The sequence below is a fragment of the Capricornis sumatraensis genome, chromosome 11 (assembly GCF_032405125.1).
Source record: "Capricornis sumatraensis isolate serow.1 chromosome 11, serow.2, whole genome shotgun sequence".
NCBI lineage: Eukaryota > Metazoa > Chordata > Mammalia > Artiodactyla > Bovidae > Capricornis > Capricornis sumatraensis.
The window spans coordinates 95,083,214-95,102,398 of NC_091079.1; the positions used below are offsets into that span (position 1 = coordinate 95,083,214).

The 19,185-nt window shown below is 40.2% G+C and overlaps 1 protein-coding gene across 1 annotated transcript in view; it reads right to left on the reverse strand.

The window, feature by feature from the left end:
• Positions 1-19,185, reverse strand: part of WWP1 (WW domain containing E3 ubiquitin protein ligase 1) — a 95,723-nt gene that overhangs the window by 33,384 nt on the left and 43,154 nt on the right. Inside the window, exons 7-14 of the mRNA XM_068983256.1 lie at positions 18,327-18,663; positions 11,603-11,698; positions 10,039-10,213; positions 8,249-8,303; positions 8,080-8,164; positions 7,822-7,950; positions 2,046-2,121; positions 1,867-1,938 (exon numbers count right to left, since the gene is read on the reverse strand). Coding sequence (XP_068839357.1) covers positions 1,867-1,938; positions 2,046-2,121; positions 7,822-7,950; positions 8,080-8,164; positions 8,249-8,303; positions 10,039-10,213; positions 11,603-11,698; positions 18,327-18,663 — 1,025 coding nt within the window. The remainder of the gene's footprint in view (positions 1-1,866; positions 1,939-2,045; positions 2,122-7,821; positions 7,951-8,079; positions 8,165-8,248; positions 8,304-10,038; positions 10,214-11,602; positions 11,699-18,326; positions 18,664-19,185) is intronic.

The following is a 19,185-nucleotide window of genomic DNA, read 5'->3' on the forward strand; positions in this document are numbered from 1 at the left end:
CTGCTATGTGCAAAGCACTGTTTCTAGGTACTGTGCAAAGCAGCAGTAAACAAATAGCTGGGCTCTCTTGGAGTTTCGTTCTGGTAAGGGAGGTAACTGTGTTAGGTGGTGGTGATGTAGTTGCTCAGTTGTGTCCAACTCTGTGACTCCGTGGACTGAAGTACGCCAGGCTCCATGGGATTCTCCAGGCAAGACTACTGTAGTGGGCTGCCAGTTCCTTCTCCGCAGGTGGTGAGAAGTGTTACAAACAGGAATGAAGTACCTTGACTGGCTACAATGGGACTGTGAGGGAGGTGAGCAGAGAACTGCCACTTAAATGAGTGCTTGGACAAGGTCCGAGTTCATGACGTTTAACAGAAACCAGGAGGACGTAAGAATTAACACTACGGTATGAAAGAAATATTTAAATGGAATACAGTGCCTATACCAATCTAATCTTAATTTAGTCTCATATCACGACTTTTTTGAGTTAATAAAGTCGTAGTAAAAAAGGACTTCCCTAGTGGCTCAGGTGGTAAAGGGTCTGTCTACAATGTGAGAGACCTGGGTTCAACCCCTGGGTTGGAAAGATTCCCTGGAGAAGGAAATGGCAATCCACTCTAGCACTCTTGCCCTTGAAAATTCCATGGACGGAGGAGCTTGGTGCAGGCTACTATCCATGGGGTTGCAAAGAGTCGGACACGACTGAGCGACTTCACTTTTACTTTAGTAAAAAAGTAAATAGGTGTCAAAATATGTCAACTTGTTCCAGAGCTCTTTATGCTTTATTTTAGTAATCTAATTCATGGTAGAATGGTTTTGTTTCTCAGCCTGGGTACCTGTGCCTGCAAAATGGGAGATAATGACAGGAGCTACCTCAAAGGGATTTTGTGATGAATTAAGTGAAATGATAAATGGAAGGTGCCAGTGCTAAGCATATGACAATCACTCAATACATGATGGATTTTATTATTATAAGGGACATTCAGTAAGTGGTAGTCATTGTCACAGTTGTGTTCTAAATGGCTGAAAATCTCTAAACCTTAATTCCCTTTAGATATAACCAATATAATGACTCAAGTTGTACGATTTCCCTCAGTATCCAAGGTGTGTTGGTTCTAAGGACAGCTCCACAGATACCAAAATATGGGGGTGCTCAACTTATGTGCATCACCCCATATAATTTCAAATCATCTCTAAATTACTAATACTTAATACAATATAAAGTCCACATACACACAAGCATACCTTGGAGGTATTACAGGTATGGTTCTAGAGTACCGCAATAAAGAGAATATCACAATAAATCAAGTTACACTAATTTTCTGGTTTCCCAGTACATATAAAAGTCATGTTTACATTGTACTATAGTCTATTAAGGGGGCAACAGCATTATGTCTAAAAAGACAATGTACAGACCTTAATTTAAAAAATACTCTATTGTTAAAAAAAAATGTTAACCGTGATCTGAGCAAGCTGAATCTTTTTGGAACAGTAAATAAAACATAACTGTTCACAGACTGCCTTAACAAGTTAATAATAATGAAGTTTGCAGTATTTCAAGAATTATGAAAATGTGACAGAGACACTACCAAGTGAGCACATGCTGTTGGAAAAATGGTGCTGTGAGACTCGCTCAACACAAGACTGTCATAAACCTGTAATCTGTAAAAACAGTATCTGCAAAGCAGAAATAAAGCAAGGCACAATAAAACAATCTGCTAGTGGCAGCAAATTCGAATTTCACCTTCTGAAACTTTCTGGAAATCTCCCTTCACCCCACCGCAGAATATTTTCTATCCACAGTTGGTTGGATCCATGGATGGTATTATATCTGTGGATACAGAGGGCTGACTGTACAATTTTACTCTGGTACATCTTTCTTACCTGTTGGAAGGAATCTTCAAACAACGTCTGCCGGGACACATTGATCTTTACGTGACTGGGTAGAGCATTAGACTGAAAACAAAAATAATATTGTAATGTCATGTAAGTTACAGTACATGTGCCCTGAAACAAGAAAACTAAATGATTATGAACAGAAGGTTTATTTACCACCGCAGTACCTGGCACAAATAACGGAAGTGAGCGAGTTTCCACCTGAAGCTGCGTTCATAGGCAATCTGTGGACCACCTTTAGTTCTAAAGAAAAACAAAAACAAACCATATATTAATAAATAATAAAGCTGGATGTTCAGTATTCAGTATGAAACTGGAGTGTACCAATGTCCTACAAATGACAGAAAAGTTACTCTGTAACACCTGCTGGGAGAGAACTGAAGGTAATATTTAGGGGCCAACAGAGACTTGAGCAAGGAGGACACACAATACACACACACAAAGACGGGGATGATGTGCATGGGTGGGTCTTTTGTAAAGCAGTTAGTTAATGTACTTAAGGGACACAACACACAAACAAAGAAGCTAGTTAATGTGCTAGAAACATATAATAACAAACAAAAAACTGTATATAAGCAAAAACATCTGGGAAAAAAATGAAAGCATTTATAGAAAAACAAAAAACAGATTTTGTCATTAGCATAACAAACTAAAAGGTAATAGTAAAAAGTATTTTTAAGAGGAGGAAATTCCCACAAAACAGAGTGAAGCAGGAACAATATTCAATATGTGAGTAACTTTCCAAATAAATAAAAAATGTACAAAACAGTGAAAATATGTGATAGAATTTAAATATATATATATATTATACATAGTTATAATTAGCATAATGGGGAAAATTTCCTCATATCTGGAAAATAAATATTAAAAGCCAGTGGTATTTCAGACAAAAAAAACATAAAACATAAATTGTATTGTTCTTTCAGTCCCATGTAATTATTTTTGTTGGTCTTGATCGCTTGTTAGCAGTTTATGAAGCCATCAGGTTTTCCATTAGCATTCTGTAATTTCTTACTCAGTTAACTGGTATGATCTAAAAGTTATCAGAAACCTGTATTTGTAAAAAAGTCCTCTCTATGAATCTTCTGGAAGATTTTCATATTTGTAAAAGCATCAGAGTAATAGATGTGTCAGAGAATTGAAACGGGATGATTAAAGAACCAACTGCAATGCAACTGACAAAGAAATCTGGCTATTTATGCAACACATAACATCTTAAGATAATAACCAAAATTATGATGCAACACTATTTCAGGATATACCCAATATGAGGAATGTCATATAATTTCTAGAACACTTCCATTAATTAACATTTAGCTATAGAATCTAAGAAGTTTTATCATTACATTTGACAGTGCTTCCCATGTAATTCAACATACCAAATAAGCCTAATTATCAATAGTTTAACCTCTCTTTGAAAAGCTTTAGAGAACTTATGTAAGCATCTAAAATTTAGCTAGAGATTAAAAGAATCCCTTTAGCACGTTAAAGCTATCTTTCTTTGTGGGGGAGGGGTGTGGAATATAAATCCACACAAAGATACTTTTGCCTGGCAAAAAATGAAAGAAAAATTTTAAATTAAAATTAAAAAATAATAAACTAAATAGGCAACAAAGACCTACTATATATACAGCACAGGGAACTCTACTCAATACTCTGTAATAGCCTATATGGGAAAGGAATCGGAAAAAGAATAGATGTGTGTATGCATGCATGTGAGGAAGCAACAGTTAGAACTCGACATGGAACAACAGACATTCCAAATAGGGAAAGGGGTACATCAAGGTTGTTTATTGTCACCCTGCTTATTTAACTTATATGCAGAGTATATCATGAGAAACACTGGGCTGGACAAAGCAGAAGCTGGAATCAAGATTGGCAGGAGAAATGCCAATAACCTCAGATATGCAGACGACAGCACCCTTATGGCAGAAAGTGAAGAAGAACTAAAGAGCCTCTTGATGAAAGTGAAAGAGCAGAGTGAAAAAGTTGGCTTGAAGCTCAACATTCAGAAAACTAAGATCACGGCATCTGGTCCTATCACTTCATGGCAAATAGATGGGGAAACAGTGGCAGACTTTTTGGGGGGGGGGCTCGAAAATAACTGCAGATGATGATTACAGCCATGAAATTAAATGATGCTTACTCCTTGGAAGAAAAGTTATGACCAACCTAGATAGCATATTGAAAAGCAGAGACAATCACTTTGTCAATAAAGGTCCATCTAGTCAAGGCTATGGTTTTTCCAGTGGTCATGTATGGATGTTAGAGTTGGACTGTAAAGAAAGCTGAGCACCAAAGAATTGATGCTTTTGAACTGTGGTGCTGGAGAAGACTCTTGAGAGTCCCTTGGACTGCAAGGAGATCCAACCAGTCCATATTGAAGGAGATCAGTCCTGAATATTCACTGGAAGGACGGATATTGAAACTGAAACTCCAATCCTTTGGCCACCTGATGTGAAGAACTGACTCACTGGAAAAGACCCTGAAGCTGGGAAAGATTGAAGAGGAGAAGAGGACAACAGAAGATGAGATGGTGGGATGGCATCACCGACTCGATGGACTTGAATTTGAGTGAACTCCGGGAGTTGGTGATGGACAGGGAGGCCTGGCGTGCTGCGATTCATGGGGTTGCAGGGAGTCGGACACGACTGAGCAACTGAGCTGACCTGGTGCATCACGTGTGCTCGGTCGTGTCCGACTCTGAAACCCCGTGGACTGTAGCCCGCCAGGCTTCTCTGTCCACGGTATTTCCCAGGCAAGAATGCTGGAGTGGGTATGTATAACTAAATCACCTTGCTGTATACCTGAAACTAACACAATATTGTAAATTAAATATACTCCAATATAAAATGAAATTTGTTAAAAACTTAAAAGATATTTTTAAAAATAAATAAATAAAAAATAAATTAAAAAATAATAATAAATTTTAAAAAACGGACAGATTTTCAAATAACCCAGCACTTCTAATAGAGTGTCGCAGGTGAAAAAAATATGTTTCAAAGGCTTACTTCTCACTAACATAATGAGATTTACATTTTTATTAGAAAATATAAACTGACACTAGAATTTGTAGGAATGTAGATGGGGAAGGGGGCAATAGGCATAATACCTATTATATAAAAAAAAATATAAAGCTGAATTGTGTCATAACACCAGGATTGGCACCAGGCCTTGTTGTGGATGGTATATATTGCTTTTTCTACACTTTTTCCAGGGTTATACTTTCTATCCCATTTTAGATTTTAACCATGTATTAGAGTGCAAATATTAAATGGTATGTTATATTGAAAAGTTAAATATGAAAATCTATGACTATTAAAAAAAAAAACTTCTTGCTAACCCTTAAATCCAAGGAGGGGAGGACAAGAAGCTCTAGGTAGAAGAGACAGGAAAGGATATTCTATCACATGTTAAAGTTAATCTGAAATCAAAACAAATACTGCTGGAGAGAGTAAGCAAAGCAAAACTGAGCTCCTAGAAAGCGATGTCCAGGTCACCCAGCCCAGCAGGTCAGTGAGGGAAAAAGCAAGGTGGGCAGCATTTAGGGGAAGTTCTATTCACACTGACAGCACCTGGGTCTTCTGCCCACTGAGTGACAGCATATGAGACGGGCATAAAGAACTTTTACATTCCTAGGGAACATTTTGGAATGGATGGAAAATGTTCTCTTCTGTTGTCAGGTTCAACTGAATTCATTCAACAAATACTTACAAAAGGCACAGTATGTACCCTGGCACTATTCCAGATAGTGAGAGTATTACTGGCTAATAAAACAAACTGAAAAAACAATACCTCTTTTTGTGTAGTCTATGTACTAGTGAAGAGAATAGACGAGAAACCATGAATAAGTAAACCATACATTTAGTGTTAGAAGAGCATAAATGTTTCACCATTCCCGCTCCTAAAAAAGGGAAAAAAGATGAAAAAAGGAAAAGGAGTGAAGTGGGGAGAAGAATTCTTCAACTGTGAACAGAATAAACAGAGTAGGATTCATAAACAAAATAGTGTCTGAGCAGAAAACATGGAGGGCGTAAGTCATACAGGTACTGTTGGGGGAAGGCGCATGCCAACCAGAGGAAATCAGAGCCCAGATGAGGAAGCCTCAAATGTCTGAGATACAGCTAAGTCGCTAGGGAAGTTGAGGCAGAGCGAATGAGGAGAAATGTCAGATGTGAGGCTGACAAGGTAACAGGGGTCAGAGGCTCCAAGGGCTTAGAGGCCACGGTCAAGTGCTCTGCTTTTTTATTCAGATTAAGATGGAAACCACGGAAGGGTTTTGTGGAGTAACTTCTTACTTAAAAGGAAAAATAAAAAAGTAAAAAGACTTGTATGGAGGCCCGTGTTACATGAAGCCTAGGTAGAGAGCAGAGTGATACTCAGAGAAGCACTCCGCGCGAGAGCTTGGACCAAAGAGACGGCAGCGGATATGGTGAGACACAGCTGGTCCTGAATACATTCTGGAGCTGAGGTAACTGGAACTCTTGATGGACTGTATGTGACGTGAGAGAGTAGTAAAGGACAATTCCAAGATTTCTGGCTCAGACACACCTAAGAGTGGAGGTCCCTTCAATTGAGATGGGAAATATCCCAGGTAGAATAAGTCTGACTGATGGTAGTTATCCGGAAGAAGTTAAGAATAGCTATCAAGTAAGTAGCAGCAAAATTACAAGTGAAACACTAGAGAAAACATTTGTGAGCTGGGTAAGATTCACCAAGAGAATGAGTATAGACAGCAGAGAAAAGAGATCTGAGGAGGCACTTTGGGTACGTCAATGTTAACAGGCTGACAGGAAAGGAGGGACCCCGTCACCCAAAAAAGGAAGAGGAAGAAGACCAGACAGGCAGAAGGGAATCAGGAAGCAGAGTCCCTGCACTACTTCTCAGGAGAGGGAAACTTCCTTCAAATCCTCCTGACTGTGTCAAATTAGACAGAGCTGTGAACAGGGACTAACCACTTAGAGGACACTGGTCCCCTTAGTAAGGTCAGTTAGGGTCAGTGAAACTTTCTTGTTGCTGGTTTGAGAGAGGAACTAGAAACAGCAATTACACAGGCAAGTCGTTCAGGTAGTTTTCTTGTAGAGGGGAGCAATACAAATGAATTCTCCATTAAATGGACTTATAAGGTGATGAGTCATGGCTTTCCACTTGCCCATGTCTAATTTCAGAGAAGTAACACCTGATGGGGATGATACAGCACAGAAAGATGAATGGTATGAACATCACTGCTGGAGTAGCTAATCGGAAGAGAGGGGGAAGATCTGGAGCACCAGCAGAGGGATTGGCCTTTGATAGGAACAATGGCAATTTAACTTCAGGATGAAGAGGGAAGACAGATGCTGACTGGCAGAGAGATGTAACGGTAGGACTTCGTGAAAGACTTTTATGGCTGCTTCTGTTTTCTTAGTAATGTAAAGACATCACATCTAAGAAAATGGATGAAGGAGAGACCTTTCAAATACTTAATTAAGCTATTTTTACCAGGAAAACCGTGTTGACCGTCTCAGTCCCTGATGCTGCAGAGGCAGGATGTGCCTGTTAAGAGCACACACTCCGTGGACAGACTGCCTTGGTCTGAAACCACTTTCATCACTTGCTGCGTGACTCTGCATAAGTCAGTTTTGCTCCCTAGGCCTCAGTTTCCACACTTGGAAAGTAAGGGTATCAACCTCAAGGAGCTGTTGGAAGATAAATGCTAATTTATATAAAGTGCTTAGAAGAATCCCTGGCACACAGTCATCACTAGATAAATATTTACTATTGTTCTTCTTAAGGAATTATATGCCACAAATCCACTCTAAAATATATACAGTAGAGAAAAACAAGTATATTAGATTATTACTTGTGTAGATTTTCTTGATACATAATGTAAAATCTGCTTGAGGCTAAATTAGAAGTCAAACTTTATGTTCTCATTAAACAGCATCTCAGAACTTCACTTACACAGATGACTTTCCATTGCGAGGATCTTTGAATGTTGTTGTTCTTGTATTATGATCAACAAAGTACCTCACACCTTCCCGGGTATACCTAATTTCCCAACCTTCTGGCAGAGGTTCTTCATTCTGCAAACTAAAAGATAAAGTCACAGTCACACAAGGTGAACATTTTCGAGTTGCTAAAAACGTCCGAGCTGAGGTTCACTTGATTCCATCTCCCGACACGTAAGCTCACTTAAGTAAGGCTGCAGGATACACATACCCTTGAGTTCTGGGGTCCTCCCACTGGGTTGTTTTTGTGTTATGATTCACGAAGTAAACTCTGTCTGTTGAATCCACTCTTTTTTCTAAAAAATAGAGTGAGCATGGTGTTTAATAACTATTTGCTATATATACATTTCAATATTTTTATCAACAACACATTAGCTTACCCCAGCCTGGTGGCAAAGGCCCGTATGGGTCATTTTCTGCTGCTAACATTGAGGCCTGATTGGAGAAAAGGATTAGGAGGAAAAGTTAAAAGAACAGGTTTTTAATATAAAAGCATTAACTAAGCACTTGGCTGAATCACATTTAAGAGTCATTTTCTAAAAAATATGATAAAGAAATGTGAATATAGTAATTTCAAGGCACCGAATTCTAAAAATGTCTTGAGTTAAGAGGAGTTAAATAAGTGATAAATTATTAGTTTTTCTACAATGATTTAGAAATAATGTATCAACATTAGCACTTTAATCTCTTAGCCTTTCTGTGACAGTCCATAAGAATGAAATGACATGAGAGAATAACATATAGAAAATTGTAGTGTTTAAATGAGGTAACATTATTTGCTGAAAAACAGAATAATTACCACAGTTCTCTTTAAAACAAATGTCTACTAACATAATATTAAACTCCAGTATTATCTTTGTAAAAATAAACTTTTTCCTTTGTATTAATATATTTTATATATTCAAACGTACATAAAAACATATTAATACTCACATATTATGACAACTCAGAAATATATTCAAAAGAAAATAAACAATTTTACCATCAGTTTTTAAAGAAAGACAAATAAAAACTTATTATCTGAAAAATCATTTCTTAATGACACAATATATACATCTTGATAAATATTTTATAACTTCATAACAGATACTATGAATTGTACTCAGTATCAGTCAGACAACTAAATCTCAACCTCAGGATGTTCTGTTTGTGCAGAAGAGCACACTTCTGATGCACACCATTCCCTAATTCTGCCCTGTTTCCCCAAAGTTTTCCACAGATACAGCAAAGTCCAGCCAAAACAAACACACACACGTAATTTGTTTAGTACATACAGCTAAACGGTGGGACATCCCCACAGACTTCTGCACACGCTACTCAGGAACCAAGAACTGACTGCACGAGATGCTGAGCAGGTTGGCCGGCCCACTCTCTGATGGTCAGACAACCAGGAGAGTGGACCAACCTGCAAATGAGAGCAACCAAACCTTGCTACTTAACCTCCCAAAAACGCAGAGCTGAATGAGCCTGCCCAAGGCAGGATTCTGAACAGCTGTTTTCTTTGTGTATCTTTCCTAATTTCTTTCCACATTTTGGGGTTTCAAGCTGCCCCAAAACACTACCTAGAGATGCCCAGTACTTGAGATTTATACGTTCTACTTCTTGAGATCAAATCTATTTAAACAGAAGTCCTCCCATCCCCCACACTCCCATGGATGCTTGCTTATGGCAGTAAATCACCAATTGATCAAATTTTCAGACAGCATTAAATTTTTTTTGGACAAAACTATCTCTAATCCCAGGAATACATATTTAGTGGGCCAAAAAAGATGAAAGCATCTCTACAAAGCTGGGATGGAACCAGGATAGCTGGGATATGGCAAGACTGGCCTTAAGTAAAGTCAGGAGGCAATCAGCTTTGTTTAAAGCAAACAAAATGATGATAACCAAAAGTAGAAGACTGGGAACTGGCCAAGACAAATTATATTATTAAGAAATTGCATTTATGAGACTACCTCTTAATAAGGACAAAAGTATGAGTGTATAGCTATGTAAACTAGGATTAAAAAAAAACTTAAAGTGCTTATGCATATCAGAAATGTGAATTATTTATTAAAGATCAACTAAAAAATATCTTACAATCTATAGCATTTAAGAAAAGTCACCAAGGGAGAAAAGGCAAGACGTCTGGAAGAAAAAGATGCATTAAGGCCTATAACTTCCTAATTACCGAGTAGAGGTATCGCTGGTTGAACTGCTGCATAGCTCCCTGCAGCTGGCTTCGCTGGGACTGCCACTGCTCAAAGTTCCGGACCGACTCCATGGTGGGCCGCTGCCAGGTGGTTGTCCTGGTGTTATGGTCCACGTAATACACTCTGCCTCGATCATCAACTCTTCTTTCCCAACTACCGAAGATAAACGGAGCAGCAGTGAAAATGAAAATAAACAATCATCTCTTTAGATAAGAAACTGGAAAGTAGTTAAGTAATTCGTTACCTAAATAATTTAAAAATCAAGTCCAAGAGATGATGAGTTTAAAAGAAAGTAAATATTGATATTCTTCAGAAAACTTACAGACATGTAACTTGCTATCTATTTATCTCAATTACCTTCCCATTCTTCCCATACATGATTTCTAAGGACTGTCTAAAAAAGAGGTCATAGATCGAACAGTATCAATGTGACTACTCTCCCTCTTTCTTTGATAAACGTTTACTGAGTGCTAACTGTATACCAAGCAATCTGCCTCTACCACCCTTGCCCATGTAAAGGGTTTTAACTCAACTTTTACAGCTTTTTAATCCACCTTTTGCAGCTACACTGCTGCTGAACTAAAGTGCAGATGTAGCCACGCCATTCCACCTATCACCGTTTGCTGGCATGGCTAAATGATGAGCCCAGTCACCATCTCAGCCTCACCGCCCTTCCCCACCCTCACCCTCACTTCCCCTTCTTTCAAGGGACCCATCCGAGGGGCCAAATCAACTCCTGGTGGGCCCCAAATGTGTCAGACGTCTCATCCAGTCATGCCTTTGTTTCAGTCCTCTCTCAGAACAGAATACCCTTCTCCACCAGCCAGAAGATGCCCTGTTCTCCTGAACCCAGACCCTCCAGGGTACCATTCACCTCCAGTCAATCTGTATTATTAATTCATAGGCTTTCAATATACTTTCAGCAACCAGTTTCACAAGATAACACACTTGTTGCCTTTAATTTTCTGGACTTTGAATATGTTTATATTGGCGAGCTCTGAGTTGCATCTGGAAGGACTGTTAGTAAATAACAGCCTAACAGCACAAGCTTCATTTAATATGTAATAGGAATGCCTCTTCATTTAAAATGCTCTATTAACTTCAGCCATAATTAATATAATTTTACTTGTAATGATCTTTTAGGTAATAATTTTGAACAACACTAGGATCTCTTACGTAAATATCACACAACAGCATAGTTTAGATCCCTGTCTATGAAGAAACATACACACAAACTGCCCTAAATATGACTCTCATTTCTCAAAAAATAGCAAGAACTGACATTGGATCAGAAGTCTGCAACTCCTCTCAGTAAACTCATGCCAGCGTTCGACATCTCTTAATCTTTTGAGGAAGCCCTTCAGACTAACTGTAAATGAGACACAGGGTAACAAATCTCATCTACTGAATGTTTACTATTCACAAAAGCAAATCAAGGAAAAGTAACATGCAGTAGCAAAGAACCATTTTATATTGCATTAACTGAGCTTTTAAAATTCCATGTATGAAACACAGCTGAAGCCGGAGAAGACGCTACCTTACCCTGGAGGCAGAGGCTGCGGCCTCTCCCACGTGGTCGTCCGTGTGTTATGATCCACATAGTAGGTTCTACCGTGAGGATCTCTTCTCTGTTCCCACCTTTAATAAAAATACAGAAATAAAAGAACAAGCTAAAGACTATCTGAAGAACGGTTCCTTTTTTTTTTATGATTCCTTTTTATAAGCCAAAAAATTACAGGTATGTTTTAAAGAGTCATGTATACACACAAAATGAAGTTGTTTCTTATGGGCTTTGTAAATGCTTAATTATTCCCTTTTTGTTAGCAGTGCTGGAAACTTCCCAGCTTCCCAGCGGGCGCTAGTGCTAAGGAACCCACCTGCCAACGCAGGAGACATAAGAGATGCGGGTTTAATCCCTGGGTGGGGAAGATCCCCTGGAGAAGGGCACGGCAACCCACTCCAGTATCCTTGCCTGGAGAATCCCATGGATAGGGGAGCCTGGCGGCTTACAGTCCATTAGGTCGCACAGAATTGGACATGACTGAAGCGACTTACCACACAGCACGCACTGGAAACTCAGTAGGTACATTTAGCAGAGGAAGACAGAATAACACCCAAAGTTTTTTAAAGTGACTAATTCACGGAATTCCAAATCATCACAAAACAGAAATTTAATCAAGAGCTGAGGAACTGTCACCCTAATACCATGCCCAAAGGACAAAATGCCAATGAAGTAATATCCGTTTTTGGCAACTGAAGCAAACACACATCTGAAAGATTTCAGCAGCAACTGCATTGAAGTGTGGACAGCTCCATGGACACTCCTTCTCCCATCTGCATACAGGTCTTCCTTCTGTGTACAGCCACCCCTCTTCTGTCTTCGGTGCGCCTCTGAGTTTAAGGACATCCTCGCTTGTCTTCATCTGCTCCGTCTCAGACACACTCCTCCTCTTCCTCTCCCCACCCTCAGTCTCTCCTCTCCACCCTCTCCTTGGAATGGCACAGAAGAGAACCTTCAAACGTTAAAAACAGAAACTTCCTATTTCTGAGTTTAACATTCTTGTTCTCAGCTGAAAGTAGAACAAATGGGAAATATTTTCCTTTCTCAAACACGAGGATTCAATTTAATCTGACTTCTTTTTAATTAGAGAAAAGTGAAACTGAAAGTTGCTCAGTCATGGCCAAATCTTTCCAACCCCAGGGACTACTGCCTGCCAGGCTTCTCCATCCCTGGGAAAGTGTACTGGACTGGTTGCCGTTTCCTTCTCCAGGGGATCTTCCCGACGCAAGGGCCAAACCCTGGTCTCCTGTATTGCAAGGAGTGTAATGTAAGAGGAGTGTAATGTACATGATCAAGCGCACCATCCATAAAATGGGCTATGAAGCCATTTCTAATGTGATCCTAAGTTAGCTGGAAATATTCTAGTTCAATATTCAATATTCAGTAAGCACTTAGGTTCCAACTCTAATTCTAGCCACTAGTTCTTAATTTTTCCATATCGCTTCCAGATTTCAGGGTTTTCCTCCAAAGAGAATTTATCTTACTCAAACTAAATTGCTTGCTACACACATCATATGAAGACCCCCTTTTGGATATCATCTTTGTAATTTTCTACATTCCATTCATTAGATCAAGTGAAGGTAGCCTTTTTCTGTGAAGTACTCAATATGAATATTTTAGACTTTGTGGGCCAAAAGGCAAAGTCAGGACTATTATGTAGGTACTAACACAGTAAGAGCAAAAACTCCTGTCACGGCCCCACCGTGTCTTCCTGAGGTAGGTCACCCCGGCTGTGGATGTGCCATGTTCCCAGCTGCGCTCTGCTGACAACATTCTTGCAACAAAGAGCTCCTGGCCTGCAGGGGAGGAGTCTGGTCAATTCCACCACCCACCACAGTGACCAGGGTCTCAGGGTGCTTCTCCTTCTCCCCCAGCAGCTGATCCATGGGGAGGTAACTTGCTACAATGTCACTCCCAGAGTGAGAGTTCACCTTCTGGGGCAGGACCATTGCCAAGAACAAGCCCCCATGCGTGTGGGGTGACCAGAGCTAATGTCGGGCAGCAGGGAGGAGAGAACAGTGGTACAAGGGTAAGGGGCTTGCCTCAGGCCTGGCCGGGGACTCAGTGACAGCCAGCTAGAGCTGAGCCCGTATGTCCTACAGCAGTGATGGGCCGGAACTGGTCAGAAACTAGAGCATCCCTGCAGTGGAAATTCCTGAGAACCTTTCAAACAGGTCCAAGTTACCAGGCTGAGTGATGGGACTTCCCAACAGAATTCTTCAATTTCAAAGGGATAAGTGCTAATTTATAACTGGTACATGTCACCTTCAACCATAACACTCTCCTGTCCCTAGTATTCAGATATGGCTTCCCTGTTTCATATACACACATTTCTAAAACTTACTGCTGAAAAAGACCTTATTTTAAAAAAAGAAAGAAATAATAAATGTGGGAGAATTTTGTTAAATGTATTACAGTAAAAATGACAATGTAGTTACTGACTGGATGATGACTGGGCTCTCACAAACCACGGTCAACAGCTGCCCCTCTCCTCTGCTGCTCGGCCTGCTAACCTCTCTCCTGCCCACCCTTCAGGTCACTCTCATTTTTTAAACCAAAAAACTCCTCCTCAATATTGGGTCTTTTCTTGCTTGCTTCTACCAAACATTCCTCTTTCCCTGTGTGTTCACAGGGAAAAACCTGCTTCCACTAGTTCTCACTCTTCTGAAGAGTTTTCTATCACATTTCTACCCTTTCACTCACTCCATCACACAGCAGTCGGAATACAGCTCTCCTTCCCAGAAATCACTCTGTCCAAGGTCAACAATAAATAAGCTCTTTGTTGCTAAATTCAAAGGTGCCTTTCAGTTCTTATCTTACTTGAATTTTCAGTAGGTTTTGACCTTGTTAACAACTTCCTCCTAAGCATTTGCAAGCCAGGGCCTTTGCCCAATTGCTCACTCACTCAAAATCATTGCATCAAGCACTAGTTCACGTACGTTTACTGGTACCTGCTATACGGCAGGTGTCGTCTTCGGCACAAGGGATACAGAAATGGACCACATAAAGCTCCCTTTTCGGTGTAGTGGAGAGAAAACTGATAAACACATAAATATATGTCACATAGTGATTTAAGTGTTGAAAAATAATACAAATAACATCATGCTGATAAGGACCCTACTCAAAAGAGTTTATACTGATTCCATTTACGCTAAGTTCCACCAACTTAACATAATTAATCTATCATCTATTGTCGAAAAACACTTGCAGGGAGGTTCAGTGCTGCCTCCCTAAAAGCAGGATCGGGGGTTGACTGAAAGGGGCTTGACAGAACTTTCTAAAGTGATGATAACACTCTAATCTTGATAAAGGTTTGGGTTATTTCCACCTGCCGAAACTCATCAATGACATACTTAAGACTTACACATTTCTATGTAAACTTTACCTAAAAATCTGTAAACAAATACTGAGCTCTAGTGAATGACATGCAAGCTGAAGTTTTGAGGGGCAAAATGTACAACTACAACTTACTGAATTAGACTTAAACATTAGACAAATGGAGAGGTGCAGAGAAATGCGATAAAGCAAAGAGTAAAATGTCAGCTACAGAACTTGGTGACAGATACACATGTGTTCACTGTAAAATTCTTTATATTTTCCTGCATGTTTCTAAATTTTCTTAACAGAAGGTTGGAAAAAAATAAGGCAAGGGTTGGGGATAGGGACAGGGGGGCCTGATTTAGCCAGAGGGAATCAGGAAAGGCCTCTGGAATAAGGTAACATTTGGGCAGAGACATCCACATATCTGAGGAATAACATTCCACTCAGAAGTGAGAGCAAATGCAAAGGGCTTTATGTCAGACCACACTTGGCATAACCCTCCAGGCTAGAACAGGCTACACTGAGAACACTCGTAATTCTGGGCACCAATGAAATAAGTCACCAAAGAGATAAAATACAGGAACTAAGAAATATTTCTGAGGAAAGAGGGGAGATGATGTAGATTTGAAAATTGCTAAGATGGTTACAGACTGCCGAAGCAAGAAGAACCAACCCTGACCCCACTCTTGCATTCCACCTCCCACAGCAAATTCCCACAACCCATTGTAACATCAGCCCGGAAGACTAGCATCCACCTTGGGGCAGTCTATTTTAATTTCTCACTCAGGTTCGTTGCTCCTAACCTTTTAGGCAACAGCTCAGAGGATAAGAATACATCTTACATAAATGTATCTGTTTGTCCTAGGCTGCTATTCACCTACAGATTTTATACACACAAAAACACACCGGAAAAACAAACTGTCAGGAAACAATGCTTACTTAACACACTCCAGGTTTCCAATCTGGTCAATACTGATTTACTTTATTCTGCCTTCAAGTGCTGGTCACAATCTATTAACAGGCTGCAACTTGTGATTTGAAAATCACTCATCTAGATTCCTCACTCATGTAGATTCCTACAAAATTCTCTTCACGAAAAGTTCACATAGAGTGGCTACAAGCACACGGAAGCATTTACCTGGCCACACAGAATTAAGTTTTATGTACTTATCATTTTAAACAGGAATGTGCCCACTTTTCTCATTTATAAAAGCCTGGCCTGTTTTGTTCTGCTTTGTCTCCTTAACTCCTCATCTGTCTATACCACTTCTAGAATAATCTTATAACGCAAATATGACTGTGCCACTCCCCTGCTTAAAATTCCTGTATGTTTATCCATGGTTTCTGGGGGCCAGGGTTGAGGAGGGGCGGGACTCCAAAGCTTCAGCAGGTACACAAAACTCTTCAGAGGGCTGTTTATTCTTCTGTATTACACAGCTTGCTTCCTCGAATGCTCAACTCAAGCTGTAACAAAATACCACTTCCTGAGGTCAGCTTCTTAATTTGTGGGTGTCAGCGATCTGAACGTGCAGTTAGCTGCCCGGAAAATGAAACCTTTCAGCACACGTGCCTTCTTTGCTGCTTTGCTAACACCTACTCCTCTTTTAGAAACCGCTGAAGGGTCATCTCTTCCAGAAAGTATTCTTTGATCTCAGTATCACAGGGTATCCTATTAACCCCCCTCTACACATGTTCCCCTCCACAGCACCCTAAACTTGGACCTCTAGCTTAGCTTTAATTAAATTGTACAGTCAATGACTATTTACTTATCTTTATCTCCCATCAGATCAGAGGTTCTTGACAGTATGGAAAGCTTCTTACATATCAATGTCATAAGGGCAGACACTTGAGACTTTGATAAATGACTAATGATAAGTAGTCAAAGAGAAGACAAAGGAACAATGAGAGATTTTTGAGAGGAAGGAAAGATACTTCATGGCCAAAAATGCTTGCAGGAAACAGTGGAGATTTCCAGTAAGTGGATAAAAATAAGCTCAGAGAAACGTCTGGCTTGGACCTGTAAATTTAACAGTTAAAACGATGGGAGAGTGTAAGACTCAAGAGAAACACCCATTCAGGAGCAGACTAAAGCCTGAAACCACAAGGAGGCAACAGGCAAAGTCCTATAATCCACTAGAGGGCAAAGTCAGAAAGGGTACCGACACAGCAGCTGTGGCGGGAGAATGAGGGCACCGAGGCAGAGACCGCGAGAGGCGCCGTTTTCACAGCTGCGAGAGGAGACAGTTCTAACCTCTGTAGGAGGTAGGACTGTATACACTGTCCTGGATACAGGACACTGCATCCACCAGGGGTCCCCAACTCTAGGGCCATGGACTGGTCTCAGTCCCTGGCCTGTCAGGAACTGGGGCGTGCAGCAGACGGGGGTGGCAGCGAGTGGCGGTGGAGAGGACGGATCTTCATCTGTATTCACGGCTGCTCCCCACAGCTCACGTTACCCCCTGCAATCTGCCTCCTGTCACATCAGCAGCAGCACTCAAGGAGGAGCTCGAAACATATTAAGTGAATATGGGAGAGATGACCAAATGGAATACACAGAATATTCTTTAAAGAAAATCATAGGAAGCTGAATGATTACCATGGAAAATTAAAAGATGAAGAATTATTCCCTGGTAGCTCAGCTGGTAAAGAGTCTAACTGCAATGCAGGAGACCCCGGTTCAATTCCTGGGTCAGGAAAATCTGCTGGAGAAGGGACAGGCTCCCCACTCCAGTATTCTTGGGCTTCCCTGGTGGCTCAGCTGGTAAAGAATCTGCCTGCAATGTCGGAGACCTGGGTTCGATCCCTGATTTGGGAAGATCCCCTGGAAAAGGGAAAGGCTACCCACTCCAGTATTCTGGCCTGAAGAATTTCATGGACTGTATAGTCCATGAGGTGGCAGAGAATCGGACACAACTGTGACTTTCACTTTCAATGAAAACCTGAGTTTGTAACAGTGCTTCTCTCAGCAGGCTTACTGGATCCCTCACAGTACTGAGTATAAACTGAGAAAAAAAAGATGGCTACTTGCTTCAAGCTTAGCCTAGGGAGGCAACAGTAAAAAAAGCTAGAGAACTGAGACTATTACAGAGTGTGTCAGGGTCACTCTTTTCTAAAAGTAAGCCAAGAATCAAATCGACAGTTGTGCAAATTAATATAAGGTTTTTTCCTCTTCCTGTCATGTAGCACATGCTTTAACTATAACTAGCAATTGTTCTTAGTTTTAAAAAAATACTTGGTTTGTAGCAAATACACTGTATGAATTAGATTCTAACTTAGATTTCAAATAACTGAAAGGAAAAATTTCATATACATATTCAACACTCAGGTTATTATTAAAAAGTTGCTATCTAAGTCACACATCTTTTAAAAAAATGAATAACATACCCTGATGGCAGCGTTTCTGTGTTGGCACCTCCAGACTGCTGCCGGACAGGCTCCATACATCCGTCAGGCTGTCTTAATTTGGCTGCTTCAAAAGCAGAGCTACTTGCAGAATTGGAGGTGGAAGGATCTAATGTACTTCGAGCTTCAGATCCAAAGGCTGCACTGTTAGAGACAATACATTCGTTGTTTTCCGAGGAGGTCAGTGTTTCTTGAACTGGAGGGTCTTCAACAGGAGTACTAGTGCAATTTGAAGACAAGGCGGCTTCTCCAGATCCTATTGCAGTACCCGTGCTGGAAGCGTTTTCAGTCGGTGCAGATGAGGGTGAGTCTCCATTAACTGAGAAGGGAAAATCAGTAAGATGATCTGTCAAGAAACGACCAAGCGCCCAATTAACTCATCAACTGTATTTATTCAGAGCCTAATTCACACCAAGCAGTGTATTAGGTACTGATGGAAATAAGACAGATAATACTTTTGGTGGCTCATACTTTTGAGATGAATGTTAAATAATAAAAACTTAAGAATATATATGTAACAATAACCCAAACTTAAGGAAAGAGAAATCAACATGAACAAACATTTTTCCTCCAAACAATAAATTCTGAATATCTACATGGGTTATATAAAAACTTCAAAATGACCCCATTCAATCTCCCTTTTCCTATGCAAATACAGCTAATATCAAAAGAATTCTTGTCAAATATAAAGTGGCATTAACTCTTAAGACAGTATTGCAGGGGACTGCAAAAAGATCCAGGAACTCATTTTATACTTGCTGGAGAAATAACCCAGCATTGAGATCCATTGACATAATTTTAAAATTTTTCATTTTAAATGTAATCGATCCATTTCAACTAC